The following is a 19,399-nucleotide window of genomic DNA, read 5'->3' on the forward strand; positions in this document are numbered from 1 at the left end:
GTGGGTGGGGGTACATGGGGGTGTATTTCTAACAGGGTAAATAAATCCCTGTATTTCCTGGGCCCATGGACCTGTAAAGATCAGTGTGTCAGTGTGTCTCTTTCCTACCAGCTGAATGTGCTTGTCAGACAGTTAACGCTACTTCACAACAGTCACATTAACCTGAATCAACACGTATGTTTCCATTCGCCAGTGCCCGCTGCTGAGAGTAGGCTGTGTGTGTGTGTGTCTGTGTCTATGTGTGTGTTTATGTGTGTCTGTGTGTTTGGGTGTGTCACTGTGTGTGTTGTGGATCTGTAGACTAGGGCTGTGAACAAGGGGTCTTTGTTCTGTGTCTGTGTGTTTCAGACTACGTCAGGGGAGGATGTGAGGGACTTTGCCAAGGTACTGAAAAACAAATTCAGGACCAAACGATACTTCGCTAAGCACCCCCGTATGGGCTACCTCCCTGTGCAGACCATCCTGGAGGGGGACAACCTGGAGACGTGAGTCCTGACACACACACACACACACACACACACACACACACACACACACACACACACACACACACACACACACACACACACACACACACACACACAGGGACAGGGCTGGTTTAGGTCTCACATCTGGCCTAAGGGACAGGACAGGGGCTGGTTTAGGTCTAACATCTGGCCTAAGGGACAGGGGCTGGTTTAGGTCTAACATCTGGCCTAGGGGACAGGGGCTGGTTTAGGTCTCACATCTGGCCTAAGGGACAGGGGCTGGTTTAGGTCTCACATCTGGCCTAAGAGACAGGGGATGGTTTAGGTCTCACATCTGGCCTAATGGACAGGGGCTGGTTTAGGTCTCACATCTGGCCTAATGGACAGGGGCTGGTTTAGGTCTCACATCTGGCCTAGGGGACAGGACAGGGACTGGTTTAGGTCTAACATCTGGCCTAAGGGACAGGGGCTGGTTTAGGTCTCACATCTGGCCTAGGGGACAGGACAGGGGCTGGTTTAGGTCTAACATCTGGCCTAAGGGACAGGGATTGGTTTAGGTCTAACATCTGGCCTAAGGGACAGGACAGGGGCTGGTTTAGGTCTAACATCTGGCCTAAGGGACAGGGGCTGGTTTAGGTCTCACATCTGGCCTAGGGGACAGGACAGGGACTGGTTTAGGTCTCACATCTGGCCTAAGGGACAGGACAGGGGCTGGTTTAGGTCTAACATCTGGCCTAAGGGACAGGGGCTGGTTTAGGTCTAACATCTGGCCTAGGGGACAGGGGCTGGTTTAGGTCTCACATCTGGCCTAAGGGACAGGGGCTGGTTTAGGTCTCACATCTGGCCTAAGAGACAGGACATGGGCTGGTTTAGGTCTCACATCTGGCCTAAGGGACAGGACAGGACTGGTTTAGGTCTAACATCTGGCCTAAGGGACATGGGCTGGTTTAGGTCTCACATCTGGCCTAACGGACAGGACAAGGGCTGGTTTAGGTCTAACATCTGGCCTAAGGGACAGGACACGGGCTGGTTTAGGTCTCACATCTGGCCTAGGGGACAGAACAGGGGCTGGTTTTGGTGTCACATCTGGCCTAAGGGACAGGACAGGGGCTGGTTTAGGTCTAACATCTGGCCTAAGGGACAGGACATGGGCTGGTTTAGGTCTCACATCTGGCCTAAGGGACAGGGGATGGTTTAGGTCTCACATCTGGCCTAGGGGACAGGACAGGGGCTGGTTTAGGTCTAACATCTGGCCTAAGGGACAGGGACTGGTTTAGGTCTCACATCTGGCCTAGGGGACAGGACAGGGGATGGTTTAGGTCTAACATCTGGCCTAAGGGACAGGGGATGGTTTATGTCTAACATCTGGCCTAAGGGACAGGACAGGGGCTGGTTTAGGTCTAACATCTGGCCTAAGGGACAGGGGATGGTTTAGGTCTCACATCTGGCCTAAGGGACAGGGGCTGGTTTAGGTCTAACATCTGGCCTAGGGGACAGGACAGGGGCTGGTTTAGGTCTAACATCTGGCCTAAGGGACAGGACAGGGCTGGTTTAGGTCTCACATCTGGCCTAAGGGACAGGACAGGGCTGGTTTAGGTCTCACATCTGCCCTAAGGGACAGGACAGGGCTGGTTTAGGTCTAACATCTGGCCTAGGGGACAGGACAGGGGCTGGTTTAGGTCTCACATCTGCCCTAAGGGACAGGACAGGGCTGGTTTAGGTCTCACATCTGCCCTAAGGGACAGGACAGGGCTGGTTTAGGTCTAACATCTGCCCTAAGGGACAGGACAGGGCTGGTTTAGGTCTCACATCTGCCCTAAGGGACAGGACAGGGGCCGGTTTAGGTCTAACATCTGGCCTAGGCGATCTAGTCCCTTTCCCTGACTGCTAGACCACACACACAGTCACTGACACACACACATAGACACACACACATGATAACTTAGCTCACACTGGCGGGTTGAAGAATCAGTTGAGACAGAGAACGGAGAGAGATTCTCAGCCTGCCAAGCTAGCAGCCATGCAAACTAATGCATTCACTGTCACCTTGTCAGGATGCTGTGTGTCTCTCTGTGTGTGTGTGTGCCTGTGTATCTCTTGTGTGTGTGCGTGTGTGTCTGTGATTATGTCTACTTGTCCTTGGCCTGAATTGTTCACTGAGTGATTTCTTTAGTTGTCTTGCTCTGGTAAATTCAGATAGGTTTATTTGATGTCAGTGAACGCTCGTGTTTGTGTGCGTGTGCGCGTGCGCGTGTGCGTGTGCGTGTGTGTGTGTGAGAGAGTTGAGTATGGGGACTTGTGTGTGAGGCCCTGCTTCTCATGTTCTCTGTCCTCATCTCACCTCTCCTGTCTTCCAGTCCTGTAACTCTGATCAACTTCTGTTCTCTGTCCTCATCTCACCTCTCCTGTCTTCCAGTCCTGTAACTCTGATCAACTTCTGTTCTCTGTCCTCATCTCACCTCTCCTGTCTTCCAGTCCTGTAACTCTGATCAACTTCTGTTCTCTGTCCTCATCTCACCTCTCCTGTCTTCCAGTCCTGTAACTCTGATCAACTTCTGTTCTCTGTCCTCATCTCACCTCTCCTGTCTTCCAGTCCTGTAACTCTGATCAACTTCTGTTCTCTGTCCTCATCTCACCTCTCCTGTCTTCCAGTCCTATAACTCTGATCAACTTCTGTTCTCTGTCCTCATCTCACCTCTCCTGTCTTCCAGTCCTGTAACTCTGATCAACTTCTGGCCGGTAGATCATGCGTGAGTACCCCGCTCAGTGTCACACACCAATACAGTACATATACACACACACACACACACACACACACACACACACACACACACACACACACACACACACACACACACACACACACACACACACACACACACACACACGCATGCATATGCATACAGACGCACACACACACACACACACACACACACACACACACACACACACACACACACACACACACACACACACTCATTACTGCCTGTTAGTTACAGTTATTTTATGTGGCTGTCAGTGTTTGTCAGTGTTCATGTACCCTGTGTGTGCTGCTGCTATTAAACCAGCACAACACAACGCTCATCCACATTTTATCTGTCATACAGAGTACTGTAGTCTATATGATGTTATAACTCATCCTGTCCCTGTACTGTAGTCTATATGATGTTATAACTCATCCTGTCACTGTGCTGTAGTCTATATGATGTTATAACTCATCCTGTTACTGTACTGTAGTCTATATGATGTTATAACTCATCCTGTCACTATACTGTAGTCTATATGATGGTATAACTCATCCTGTCACTGTACTGTAGTCTATATGATGTTATAACTCATCCTGTCACTATACTGTAGTCTATATGATGTTATAACTCATCCTGTCACTGTACTGTAGTCTATATGATGTTATGACTCATCCTGTCACTATACTGTAGTCTATATGATGTTATAACTCATCCTGTCCCTGTACTGTAGTCTATATGATGTTATAACTCATCCTGTCACTGTGCTGTAGTCTATATGATGTTATAACTCATCCTGTTACTGTACTGTAGTCTATATGATGTTATAAGTCATCCTGTCACTATACTGTAGTCTATATGATGGTATAACTCATCCTGTCACTGTACTGTAGTCTATATGATGTTATAACTCATCCTGTCACTATACTGTAGTCTATATGATGTTATAACTCATCCTGTCACTGTACTGTAGTCTATATCATGTTATAACTCATCCTGTCACTGTACTGTAGTCTATATCATGTTATGACTCATCCTGTCACTATACTGTAGTCTATATGATGTTATAACTCATCCTGTCACTATACTGTAGTCTATATCATGTTATGACTCATCCTGTCACTATACTGTAGTCTATATGATGTTATAACTCATCCTGTCACTATACTGTAGTCTATATGATGTTATAACTCATCCTGTCACTGTACTGTAGTCTATGTGATGTTATAACTCATCCTGTCACTGTACTGTAGTCTATATCATGTTATAACTCATCCTGTCACTATACTGTAGTCTATATGATGTTATAACTCATCCTGTCACTGTACTGTAGTCTATATGATGTTATAACTCATCCTGTCACTGTACTGTAGTCTATATCATGTTATAACTCATCCTGTCACTATACTGTAGTCTATATGATGTTATAACTCATCCTGTCACTATACTGTAGTCTATATGATGTTATAACTCATCCTGTCACTATACTGTAGTCTATATGATGTTATAACTCATCATGTCACTATACTGTAGTCTATATGATGTTATAACTCATCCTGTCACTATACTGTAGTCTATATCATGTTATAACTCATCCTGTCACTGTACTGTAGTCTATATGATGTTATAACTCATCCTGTCACTGTACTGTAGTCTATATGATGTTATAACTCATCCTGTCACTATACTGTAGTCTATATCATGTTATAACTCATCCTGTTACTGTACTGTAGTCTATATGATGTTATAGCTCATCCTGTCACTATACTGTAGTCTATATCATGTTATGACTCATCCTGTCACTATACTGTAGTCTATATGATGTTATAACTCATCCTGTTACTGTACTGTAGTCTATATCATGTTATGACTCATCCTGTCACTATACTGTAGTCTATATGATGTTATAACTCATCCTGTCACTATACTGTAGTCTATATGATGTTATAACTCATCCTGTCACTATACTGTAGTCTATATCATGTTATGACTCATCCTGTCACTATACTGTAGTCTATATGATGTTATAACTCATCCTGTTACTGTACTGTAGTCTATATCATGTTATGACTCATCCTGTCACTATACTGTAGTCTATATGATGTTATAACTCATCCTGTCACTATACTGTAGTCTATATGATGTTATAACTCATCCTGTTACTGTACTGTAGTCTATATCATGTTATAACTCATCCTGTCACTATACTGTAGTCTATATGATGTTATAACTCATCCTGTCACTATACTGTAGTCTATATGATGTTATAACTCATCCTGTCACTATACTGTAGTCTATATGATGTTATAACTCATCCTGTCACTGTACTGTAGTCTATATGATGTTATAACTCATCCTGTCACTATACTGTAGTCTATATGATGTTATAACTCATCCTGTCACTATACTGTAGTCTATATGATGTTATAACTCATCCTGTCACTGTACCGTAGTCTATATGATGTTATAACTCATCCTGTCACTATACTGTAGTCTATATGATGTTATAACTCATCCTGTCACTATACTGTAGTCTATATGATGTTCTAACTCATCCTGTCACTATACTGTAGTCTATATGATGTTATAACTCATCCTGTCACTATACTGTAGTCTATATGATGTTATAACTCATCCTGTCACTATACTGTAGTCTATATGATGTTATGACTCATCCTGTCACTATACTGTAGTCTATATGATGTTATAACTTATTCTGTCTCTGTTACTGTACTGTAGTCTATATGATGTTATGACTCATCCTGTCACTGTACTGTAGTCTATATGATGTTATAACTCATCATGTCACTATACTGTAGTCTATATGATGTTATAACTTATTCTGTCTCTGTTACTGTACTGTAGTCTATATGATGTTATGACTCATCCTGTCACTATACTGTAGTCTATATGATGTTATAACTCATCCTGTCACTATACTGTAGTCTATATGATGTTATAACTCACCCTGTCACTATACTGTAGTCTATATGATGTTCTAACTCATCCTGTCACTGTACTGTAGTCTATATGATGTTATAACTCATCCTGTCACTATACTGTAGTCTATATTATGTTATAACTCATCCTGTTACTGTACTGTAGTCTATATGATGTTATAACTCATCCTGTCACTATACTGTAGTCTATATGATGTTATAACTCATCCTGTCACTGTACTGTAGTCTATATGATGTTATAACTCATCCTGTCACTATACTGTAGTCTATATGATGTTATAACTCATCCTGTCACTATACTGTAGTCTATATGATGTTATAACTCATCCTGTCACTATACTGTAGTCTATATGATGTTATAACTCATCCTGTCACTATACTGTAGTCTATATGATGTTATAACTCATCCTGTCACTATACTGTAGTCTATATGATGGTATAACTCATCCTGTCACTATACTGTAGTCTATATGATGTTATAACTCATCCTGTCACTATACTGTAGTCTATATGATGTTATAACTCATCCTGTCACTGTACTGTAGTCTATATGATGTTCTAACTCATCCTGTCACTATACTGTATACTGTAGTCTATATGATGTTATAACTCATCCTGTCACTGTACTGTAGTCTATATGATGTTATAACTCATCCTGTCACTATACTGTAGTCTATATGATGTTATAACTCATCCTGTCACTGTACTGTAGTCTATATGATGTTATAACTCATCCTGTCACTGTACTGTAGTCTATATGATGTTATAACTCATCCTGTTACTGTACTGTAGTCTATATGATGTTATAACTCATCCTGTCACTATACTGTAGTCTATATGATGTTATAACTCATCCTGTCACTGTACTGTAGTCTATATGATGTTATAACTCATCCTGTCACTATACTGTAGTCTATATGATGTTATAACTCATCCTGTCACTGTACTGTAGTCTATATGATGTTATAACTCATCCTGTCACTATACTGTAGTCTATATGATGTTATAACTCATCCTGTCACTATACTGTAGTCTATATCATGTTATGACTCATCCTGTCACTATACTGTAGTCTATATGATGTTATAACTCATCCTGTCACTATACTGTAGTCTATATGATGTTATAACTCATCCTGTCACTGTACTGTAGTCTATATGATGTTATAACTCATCCTGTCACTGTACTGTAGTCTATATCATGTTATAACTCATCCTGTCACTATACTGTAGTCTATATGATGTTATAACTCATCCTGTCACTGTACTGTAGTCTATATGATGTTATAACTCATCCTGTCACTGTACTGTAGTCTATATCATGTTATAACTCATCCTGTCACTATACTGTAGTCTATATGATGTTATAACTCATCCTGTCACTATACTGTAGTCTATATGATGTTATAACTCATCCTGTCACTATACTGTAGTCTATATGATGTTATAACTCATCATGTCACTATACTGTAGTCTATATGATGTTATAACTCATCCTGTCACTATACTGTAGTCTATATCATGTTATAACTCATCCTGTCACTGTACTGTAGTCTATATGATGTTATAACTCATCCTGTCACTGTACTGTAGTCTATATGATGTTATAACTCATCCTGTCACTATACTGTAGTCTATATCATGTTATAACTCATCCTGTTACTGTACTGTAGTCTATATGATGTTATAGCTCATCCTGTCACTATACTGTAGTCTATATCATGTTATGACTCATCCTGTCACTATACTGTAGTCTATATGATGTTATAACTCATCCTGTTACTGTACTGTAGTCTATATCATGTTATGACTCATCCTGTCACTATACTGTAGTCTATATGATGTTATAACTCATCCTGTCACTATACTGTAGTCTATATGATGTTATAACCCATCCTGTTACTGTACTGTAGTCTATATCATGTTATGACTCATCCTGTCACTATACTCTAGTCTATATGATGTTATAACTCATCCTGTTACTGTACTGTAGTCTATATCATGTTATGACTCATCCTGTCACTATACTGTAGTCTATATGATGTTATAACTCATCCTGTCACTATACTGTAGTCTATATGATGTTATAACTCATCCTGTTACTGTACTGTAGTCTATATCATGTTATAACTCATCCTGTCACTATACTGTAGTCTATATGATGTTATAACTCATCCTGTCACTATACTGTAGTCTATATGCTATGTTATAACTCATCCTGTCACTATACTGTAGTCTATATGATGTTATAACTCATCCTGTCACTGTACTGTAGTCTATATGATGTTATAACTCATCCTGTCACTTGTTATAACTCATCCTGTCACTATACTGTAGTCTATATGATGTTATAACTCATCCTGTCACTATACTGTAGTCTATATGATGTTATGACTCATCCTGTCACTATACTGTAGTCTATATGATGTTATAACTTATTCTGTCTCTGTTACTGTACTGTAGTCTATATGATGTTATGACTCATCCTGTCACTGTACTGTAGTCTATATGATGTTATAACTCATCATGTCACTATACTGTAGTCTATATGATGTTATAACTTATTCTGTCTCTGTTACTGTACTGTAGTCTATATGATGTTATGACTCATCCTGTCACTATACTGTAGTCTATATGATGTTATAACTCATCCTGTCACTATACTGTAGTCTATATGATGTTATAACTCATCCTGTCACTATACTGTAGTCTATATGATGTTCTAACTCATCCTGTCACTGTACTGTAGTCTATATGATGTTATAACTCATCCTGTCACTATACTGTAGTCTATATTATGTTATAACTCATCCTGTTACTGTACTGTAGTCTATATGATGTTATAACTCATCCTGTCACTATACTGTAGTCTATATGATGTTATAACTCATCCTGTCACTGTATTTTTATACTGTAGTCTATATGATGTTATAACTCATCCTGTCACTGTACTGTAGTCTATATGATGTTATAACTCATCCTGTCACTGTACTGTAGTCTATATCATGTTATAACTCATCCTGTCACTATACTGTAGTCTATATGATGTTATAACTCATCCTGTCACTGTACTGTAGTCTATATGATGTTATAACTCATCCTGTCACTGTACTGTAGTCTATATCATGTTATAACTCATCCTGTCACTATACTGTAGTCTATATGATGTTATAACTCATCCTGTCACTATACTGTAGTCTATATGATGTTATAACTCATCCTGTCACTATACTGTAGTCTATATGATGTTATAACTCATCATGTCACTATACTGTAGTCTATATGATGTTATAACTCATCCTGTCACTATACTGTAGTCTATATCATGTTATAACTCATCCTGTCACTGTACTGTAGTCTATATGATGTTATAACTCATCCTGTCACTGTACTGTAGTCTATATGATGTTATAACTCATCCTGTCACTATACTGTAGTCTATATCATGTTATAACTCATCCTGTTACTGTACTGTAGTCTATATGATGTTATAGCTCATCCTGTCACTATACTGTAGTCTATATCATGTTATGACTCATCCTGTCACTATACTGTAGTCTATATGATGTTATAACTCATCCTGTTACTGTACTGTAGTCTATATCATGTTATGACTCATCCTGTCACTATACTGTAGTCTATATGATGTTATAACTCATCCTGTCACTATACTGTAGTCTATATGATGTTATAACTCATCCTGTTACTGTACTGTAGTCTATATCATGTTATGACTCATCCTGTCACTATACTGTAGTCTATATGATGTTATAACTCATCCTGTTACTGTACTGTAGTCTATATCATGTTATGACTCATCCTGTCACTATACTGTAGTCTATATGATGTTATAACTCATCCTGTCACTATACTGTAGTCTATATGATGTTATAACTCATCCTGTTACTGTACTGTAGTCTATATCATGTTATAACTCATCCTGTCACTATACTGTAGTCTATATGATGTTATAACTCATCCTGTCACTATACTGTAGTCTATATGATGTTATAACTCATCCTGTCACTATACTGTAGTCTATATGATGTTATAACTCATCCTGTCACTGTACTGTAGTCTATATGATGTTATAACTCATCCTGTCACTATACTGTAGTCTATATGATGTTATAACTCATCCTGTCACTATACTGTAGTCTATATGATGTTATAACTCATCCTGTCACTGTACTGTAGTCTATATGATGTTATAACTCATCCTGTCACTATACTGTAGTCTATATGATGTTATAACTCATCCTGTCACTATACTGTAGTCTATATGATGTTATAACTCATCCTGTCACTATACTGTAGTCTATATGATGTTATAACTCATCCTGTCACTATACTGTAGTCTATATGATGTTATAACTCATCCTGTCACTATACTGTAGTCTATATGATGTTATGACTCATCCTGTCACTATACTGTAGTCTATATGATGTTATAACTTATTCTGTCTCTGTTACTGTACTGTAGTCTATATGATGTTATGACTCATCCTGTCACTGTACTGTAGTCTATATGATGTTATAACTCATCATGTCACTATACTGTAGTCTATATGATGTTATAACTTATTCTGTCTCTGTTACTGTACTGTAGTCTATATGATGTTATGACTCATCCTGTCACTATACTGTAGTCTATATGATGTTATAACTCATCCTGTCACTATACTGTAGTCTATATGATGTTATAACTCATCCTGTCACTATACTGTAGTCTATATGATGTTCTAACTCATCCTGTCACTGTACTGTAGTCTATATGATGTTATAACTCATCCTGTCACTATACTGTAGTCTATATTATGTTATAACTCATCCTGTTACTGTACTGTAGTCTATATGATGTTATAACTCATCCTGTCACTATACTGTAGTCTATATGATGTTATAACTCATCCTGTCACTGTACTGTAGTCTATATGATGTTATAACTCATCCTGTCACTATACTGTAGTCTATATGATGTTATAACTCATCCTGTCACTATACTGTAGTCTATATGATGTTATAACTCATCCTGTCACTATACTGTAGTCTATATGATGTTATAACTCATCCTGTCACTATACTGTAGTCTATATGATGTTATAACTCATCCTGTCACTATACTGTAGTCTATATGATGTTATAACTCATCCTGTCACTATACTGTAGTCTATATGATGTTATAACTCATCCTGTCACTATACTGTAGTCTATATGATGTTATAACTCATCCTGTCACTGTACTGTAGTCTATATGATGTTCTAACTCATCCTGTCACTATACTGTAGTCTATATGATGTTATAACTCATCCTGTCACTGTACTGTAGTCTATATGATGTTATAACTCATCCTGTCACTATACTGTAGTCTATATGATGTTATAACTCATCCTGTCACTGTACTGTAGTCTATATGATGTTATAACTCATCCTGTCACTGTACTGTAGTCTATATGATGTTATAACTCATCCTGTTACTGTACTGTAGTCTATATGATGTTATAACTCATCCTGTCACTATACTGTAGTCTATATGATGTTATAACTCATCCTGTCACTGTACTGTAGTCTATATGATGTTATAACTCATCCTGTCACTATACTGTAGTCTATATGATGTTATAACTCATCCTGTCACTGTACTGTAGTCTATATGATGTTATAACTCATCCTGTCACTATACTGTAGTCTATATGATGTTATAACTCATCCTGTCACTGTGCCATAGTCTATATGATGTTATAACTCATCCTGTTACTGTACTGTAGTCTATATGATGTTATAACTCATCCTGTCACTATACTGTAGTCTATATGATGGTATAACTCATCCTGTCACTGTACTGTAGTCTATATGATGTTATAGCTCATCCTGTCACTATACTCTAGTCTATATGATGTTATAACTCATCCTGTCACTATACTGTAGTCTATATCATGTTATAACTCATCCTGTCACTGTACTGTAGTCTATATGATGTTATAACTCATCCTGTTACTGTACTGTAGTCTATATGATGTTATAACTCATCCTGTCACTATACTGTAGTCTATATGATGTTATAACTCATCCTGTTACTATACTGTAGTCTATATCATGTTATAACTCATCCTGTCACTATACTGTAGTCTATATCATGTTATAACTCATCCTGTCACTGCACTGTAGTCTATATGATGTTATAACTCATCCTGTCACTGTACTGTAGTCTATATCATGTTATAACTCATCCTGTCACTATACTGTAGTCTATATGATGTTATAACTCATCCTGTTACTGTGCTGTAGTCTATATCATGTTATAACTCATCCTGTCACTATACTGTAGTCTATATGATGTTATAACTCATCCTGTCACTATACTGTAGTCTATATGATGTTATAACTCATCCTGTCACTATACTGTAGTCTATATGATGTTATAACTCATCATGTCACTGTACTGTAGTCTATATGATGTTATAACTCATCCTGTCCTTGTCACTGTGCTGTGGGTGCTAGGGGCTATATAGAGCTCTGTGGTTCATATTGACATGACACTGTCTAGTGGACATGTTGAAGCGTGTGTTGTCTGGATCATAACAGCTGACATCTTTAGGTTTTAATCCCTCTGTGTCTTTCTCTTTCATTCTCTTCCACTCCTCTCCTCTCTCTCTCCTCTCTCTCTCCTCTCTCTCCTCTCTCTCCTCTCTCTCTCCTCTCTCTCTCCTGTCTGTAGGCCTGCGTCCTCCCCCCAGCTTTCCCATGACGACACCCATTCACGCATCGAGCATTACGCCAGCCGGTAAGATAAAGACACGACACTCACATGTATTTACGTAGTTAGACTCTAATCTCTCACCTACTGATTGACTGTAGAGTTACTGTGTCTGAGAGTATAGACTCACTCAATGAATGTTGAACTTTAGACCTAGTTATAACCAGATACAAACAGGCATTCTCGTGCAATGCTGATTCCACCTTTAGTAGAGGTTTTTCTCCCCCTGTTTACTAAACTAGTGAATCTTTACTCTGTAACCGTTTACCTGAGGCTTGTACCATGGTATTCACCCCAGAGTCCAGGGTCTACCACTGAATTGTCCTGGAACAATAGAGATGGTATTCAGCCCAGAGTCCAGGGTCTACCACTGAATTGCCCTGGAACAATAGAGATGGTATTCAGCCCAGAGTCCAGGGTCTACCACTGAATTGCCCTGGAACAATAGAGATGGTATTCAGCCCAGAGTCCAGGGTCTACCACTGAATTGCCCTGGAACAATAGAGATGGTATTCAGCCCAGAGTCCAGGGTCTACCACTGAATTGCCCTGGAACAATAGAGATGGTATTCAGCCCAGAGTCCAGGGTCTACCACTGAATTGCCCTGGAACAATAGAGATGGTATTCAGCCCAGAGTCCAGGGTCTACCACTGAATTGTCCTGGAACAATAGAGATGGTATTCAGTCCAGGGTCTACCACTGAATTGTCCTGGAACAATAGAGATGGTATTCAGCCCAGAGTCCAGGGTCTACCACTGAACTGTTCTGGAACAATAGAGATGGTATTCAGCCCAGAGTCCAGGGTCTACCACTGAATTGCCCTGGAACAATAGAGATGGTATTCAGCCCAGAGTTCAGGGTCTACCACTGAATTGTCCTGGAACAATAGAGATAGTATTCAGCCCAGAGTCCAGGGTCTACCACTGAATTGCCCTGGAACAATAGAGATGGTATTCAGCCCAGAGTCCAGGGTCTACCACTGAATTGCCCTGGACAGTGCTACTCCTTCTGTACTAATGGTAGTGAAATGAGTGGAATGTGACTACTGAAATGAATGTGTCTCCCCCCACAGGTTAGCTGAAATGGAGAACCGTAATGGATCTTATCTGAATGACAGTATCTCACCCAATGAGAGCATGTGAGCCCACCTCTTCCTCTTTCAATCCTGTCGTTGATTGGCTTGCTTTGTGAATTGGCTCAGTGGGTTACGTATGAAGCTGTGTTGTCTCTGTGAGGTGGGTTCTGTCTAGAGCAGTCATGAGTAACACTTGGAGAGTCTCCTACGGATGGTTTTTAAAGGTTCAACAAACTATCACACAAACTGTTAAACTAACTATCACACAAACTATTAAACTAACTATCACACAAATAATTAAACTAACTATCACACAAACTATTAAACTAACTATCACACCATCGTCATGGGTAACACTTGAAGAGTCCCCATTGGATGTTTTTAAAAGTTCAACTAACTATCCACTAAGCACGCTGGATATTTAAAATGTTCAACTAACTATCACACAAACTGTTAATCGAACACGCTGTTGAATATCAACAAAGTTACAGTTTGAGCATCTATAGACCATCTATAGACCATCTATAGTTATAGACCATCTATAGACCATCTATAGACCATCTACAGACCATATATAGACCATCTATAGACCATCTATAGTTATAGACCATCTATAGACCATCTATAGACCATCTATAGACCATCTATAGACCATCTATAGACCATCTATAGACCATCTATAGACCATCTATAGCTATAGACCATCTATAGACCATCTATAGACCATCTATATACCATCTATAGCTATAGACCATCTATAGACCATCTATAGACCATCTATAGACCATCTATAGACCATCTATAGACCATCTACAGACCATATATAGACCATCTATAGACCATCTACAGACCATATATAGACCATCTATAGACCATCTATTAACCATCTATTAACCATCTATTGACCATCTATAGCTATAGACCATCTATAGACCATCTATTGACCATCTATAGCTATAGACCATCTATAGACCATCTATAGACCATCTATAGACCATCTATAGACCATATATAGCTATAGACCATCTTTAGCTATAGACCATCTATAGACCATCTATAGACCATCTATTGACCATCTATAGACCATCTATAGACCATCTATTGACCATCTATAGACCATCTATAGACCATCTATAGACCATCTATTGACCATCTATAGACCATCTATAGCTATAGACCATCTATAGACCATCTACAGACCTTCTATAGCTATAGACCATCTATAGACCATCTATAGCTATCATTGGCTGCTTTCATAAATCTCCTCCAATCCCTGTCTGTGCACACGACAGCTATCTTAACATATATTTGATAAGTCCTTTCTCAGAGTGCAGAACAAGTGTTAGAGGCTTAAGGTTTGAGCGACTGATAAGTGGGATACCTGGTATTATTACAACTATTCCCAGACAGACACACAGAGAGAGACGGAGAGAGATAGATACAGAGAGAGAGCACAGCACATGCTGGATATGTTGAATTGAAACTATTCCATTACTTCTCCATTTTCACTATCAACAGTACAGCCAGAATGATATCACAACGTTAACCCTACCCCCAAGCCATCAGCCAGAATGATATCACAACGTTAACCCTACCCCCAAGCCATCAGCCAGAATGATATCACAATGTTAACCCTACCCCCAAGCCAACAGGTTAATGATATCACAACGTTAACCCTACCCCCAAGCCAACAGCCAGAATGATATCACAACGTTAACCCTACCCCCAAGCCATCAGCCAGAATGATATCACAACGTTAATCCTACCCCCAAGCCAACAGCCAGAATGATATCACAACGTTAACCCTACCCCCAAGCCATCAGCCAGAATGATATCACAACGTTAACCCTACCCCCAAGCCAACAGCCAGAATGATATCACAACGTTAACCCTACCCCCAAGCCAACAGCCAGAATGATATCACAACGTTAACCCTACCCCCAAGCCATCAGCCAGAATGATATCACAACGTTACCACTACCCCCAAGCCATCAGCCAGAATGATATCACAACGTTAACCCTACCCCCAAGCCATCAGACAGAATGATATCACAACGTTAATCCTACCCCCAAGCCAACAGCCAGAATGATATCACAACGTTAACCCTACCCCCAAGCCAACAGCCAGAATGATATCACAACGTTAACCCTACCCCCAAGCCATCAGCCAGAATGATATCACAACGTTACCACTACCCCCAAGCCATCAGCCAGAATGATATCACAACGTTAACCCTACCCCCAAGCCATCAGACAGAATGATATCACAACGTTAATCCTACCCCCAAGCCAACAGCCAGAATGATATCACAACGTTAACCCTACCCCCAAGCCATCAGCCAGAATGATATCACAACGTTAACCCTACCCCCAAGCCAACAGCCAGAATGATATCACAACGTTAACCCTACCCCCAAGCCAACAGCCAGAATGATATCACAACGTTAATCCTACCCCCAAGCCAACAGGTGAATGATATCACAATGTTAACCCTACCCCCAAGCCATCAGCCAGAATGATATCACAACGTTAACCCTACCCCCAAGCCATCAGCCAGAATGATATCACAACTTTAACCCTACCCCCAAGCCATCAGCCAGAATGATATCACAACGTTAATCCTACCCCCAAGCCAACAGCCAGAATGATATCACAACGTTAACCCTACCCCCAAGCCAACAGCCAGAATGATATCACAACGTTAATCCTACCCCCAAGCCAACAGCCAGAATGATATCACAACGTTAATCTTACCCCCAAGCCAACAGGTGAATGATATCACAATGTTAACCCTACCCCCAAGCCAACAGGTGAATGATATCACAATGTTAACCCTACCCCCAAGCCATCAGCCAGAATGATATCACAACGTTAACCCTACCCCCAAGCCAACAGCCAGAATGATATCACAACGTTAACCCTACCCCCAAGCCAACAGCCAGAATGATATCACAACGTTAACCCTACCCGCAAGCCATCAGCCAGGATGATATCACAACGTTAACCCTACCCCCAAGCCATCAGCCAGAATGATATCACAACGTTAACCCTACCCCCAAGCCATCAGCCAGAATTATATCACAATGTTAACCCTACCCCCAAGCCAACAGCCAGAATGATATCACAACTTTAACCCTACCCCCAAGCCATCAGCCAGAATGATATCACAACGTTAATCCTACCCCCAAGCCAACAGCCAGAATGATATCACAACGTTAACCCTACCCCCAAGCCAACAGCCAGAATGATATCACAACGTTAATCCTACCCCCAAGCCAACAGCCAGAATGATATCACAACGTTAATCCTACCCCCAAGCCAACAGGTGAATGATATCACAACGTTAATTCTACCCCCAAGCCAACAGGTGAATGATATCACAATGTTAACCCTCCCCTCAAGCCAACAGGTGAATGATATCACAATGTTAACCCTACCCCCAAGCCAACAGCCAGAATGATATCACAACATTAATCCTACCCCCAAGCCAACAGCCAGAATGATATCACAACGTTAATCCTACCCCCAAGCCAACAGGTGAATGATATCACAACGTCAATCCTACCCCCAAGCCAACAGGTGAATGATATCACAATGTTAACCCTACCCCCAAGCCAACAGGTGAATGATATCACAATGTTAACCCTACCCCCAAGCCATCAGCCAGGATGATATCACAACGTTAACCCTACCCCCAAGCCATCAGCCAGAATGATATCACAACGTTAACCCTACCCCCAAGCTATCAGCCAGAATTATATCACAACGTTAACCCTACCCCCAAGCCAACAGCCAGAATGATATCACAACTTTAACCCTACCCCCAAGCCATCAGCCAGAATGATATCACAACGTTAACCCTACCCCCAAGCCATCAGCCAGAATGATATCACAACGTTAACCCTACCCCCAAGCCATCAGCCAGAATGATATCACAATGTTAACCCTACCCCCAAGCCATCAGCCAGAATGATATCACAATGTTAACCCTACCCCCAAGCCATCAGCCAGAATGATATCACAATGTTAACCCTACCCCCAAGCCATCAGCCAGAATGATATCACAATGTTAACCCTACCCCCAAGCCATCAGCCAGAATGATATCACAATGTTAACCCTACCCCCAAGCCAACAGGTTAATGATATCACAATGTTAACCCTACCCCCAAGCCAACAGCCAGAATGATATCACAACGTTAACCCTACCCCCAAGCCAACAGCCAGAATGATATCACAACTTTAACCCTACCCCCAAGCCATCAGCCATAATGATATCACAACTTTAACCCTACCCCCAAGCCATCAGCCATAATGATATCACAACTTTAACCCTACCCCCAAGCCATCAGCCAGAATGATATCACAACTTTAACCCTACCCCCAAGCCAACAGCCAGAATGATATCACAATGTTAACCCTACCCCCAAGCCAACAGGTCTACATCTCAAAGGATATGTATTTGTCAGAGTGGATAACTGAACATTGAATTGAATCAAATATAATTGAATAGTGAACAACAATCTGTTGTAAATGTGTCAATTTATAGCTGGTTGTCTCCACTCTGTCTCTCTGGCTCTCTGTCTTTGTGGCACTGAAAAGGAATGTTGTTAGTTGATTGGCTGGCCGTTGTGAGGCTGTTAGGTGTGACTGGTAGCTAATAGCAACCTCTCTCTGTGTGTATGTCCCCCCCCCTCTCCTTCTCCCTCCTTCTATCACTGTAGTGATGATGAACACCTGTTGATTCAGCACTACTGTCAGAGTCTGAACCAGGGCTCTCCCCTCAGCCAGCCACGCAGCCCCGCCCAGATCCTCATCTCCATGGAGAGTGAGGAGAAGGGGGAGCTGGAGCGGGTGCTCATCGACCTGGAGTCAGACAACAGGTGAGGGGAACAGTGTGACACATTCATACCAGCTGATCCCAACACAGACAAATTGATGTAGACAAGCTTCTCCATCGAACGTCCATGTTGGATCCAGACGATTCTACAGTTGTCAGACAGTCGGTTTACGGTTGTCTTGTGGGTTGATAGGTCGTCACTAGTTACCACAGCCACAAAGTCATAAACCCCACCTATTTAAAAAAAAATCTGATTTTAAACCTAACCTCAACCCTAACCTTAACCACACTGCTAACCTTATGCCTAATCTTAAATTAAAACCTAAAAGGACATTTGACGATATTATAGCCAATTTTGACGTTGTGGCTGTGGTAACTAGTGGAAACTGAGTTGATAGTGAGGTTTTTGGATCTAGGCCGGTTACTGTAAAGCACTTTGTGACTGATGTTGTTGTAAAACAGATACAAAATCATTTGATTGAGGGATTAATTGACTAGACTGAGCTGAGTTAGCTTGGGTACCAGTCTGTTTGAGGTAATATTCAACTCCTTGGTAAA

General features: G+C 40.7%; 1 protein-coding gene across 4 annotated transcripts in view; it reads left to right on the plus strand.

Moving 5' to 3' along the window:
- The window catches only part of dmd (dystrophin), a 290,129-nt gene that overhangs the window by 263,829 nt on the left and 6,901 nt on the right, over window positions 1-19,399 (plus strand). For all 4 annotated transcript variants that reach the window (XM_071330767.1, XM_071330769.1, XM_071330768.1 and 1 more), the window contains 5 exons: window positions 349-485; window positions 3,179-3,217; window positions 12,890-12,955; window positions 14,001-14,066; window positions 18,726-18,884. In XM_071330767.1, coding sequence (XP_071186868.1) covers window positions 349-485; window positions 3,179-3,217; window positions 12,890-12,955; window positions 14,001-14,066; window positions 18,726-18,884 — 467 coding nt within the window. The remainder of the gene's footprint in view (window positions 1-348; window positions 486-3,178; window positions 3,218-12,889; window positions 12,956-14,000; window positions 14,067-18,725; window positions 18,885-19,399) is intronic.

The sequence above is a fragment of the Salvelinus alpinus genome, chromosome 10 (genome assembly GCF_045679555.1).
Source record: "Salvelinus alpinus chromosome 10, SLU_Salpinus.1, whole genome shotgun sequence".
Classification (NCBI taxonomy): Eukaryota; Metazoa; Chordata; class Actinopteri; order Salmoniformes; family Salmonidae; genus Salvelinus; species Salvelinus alpinus.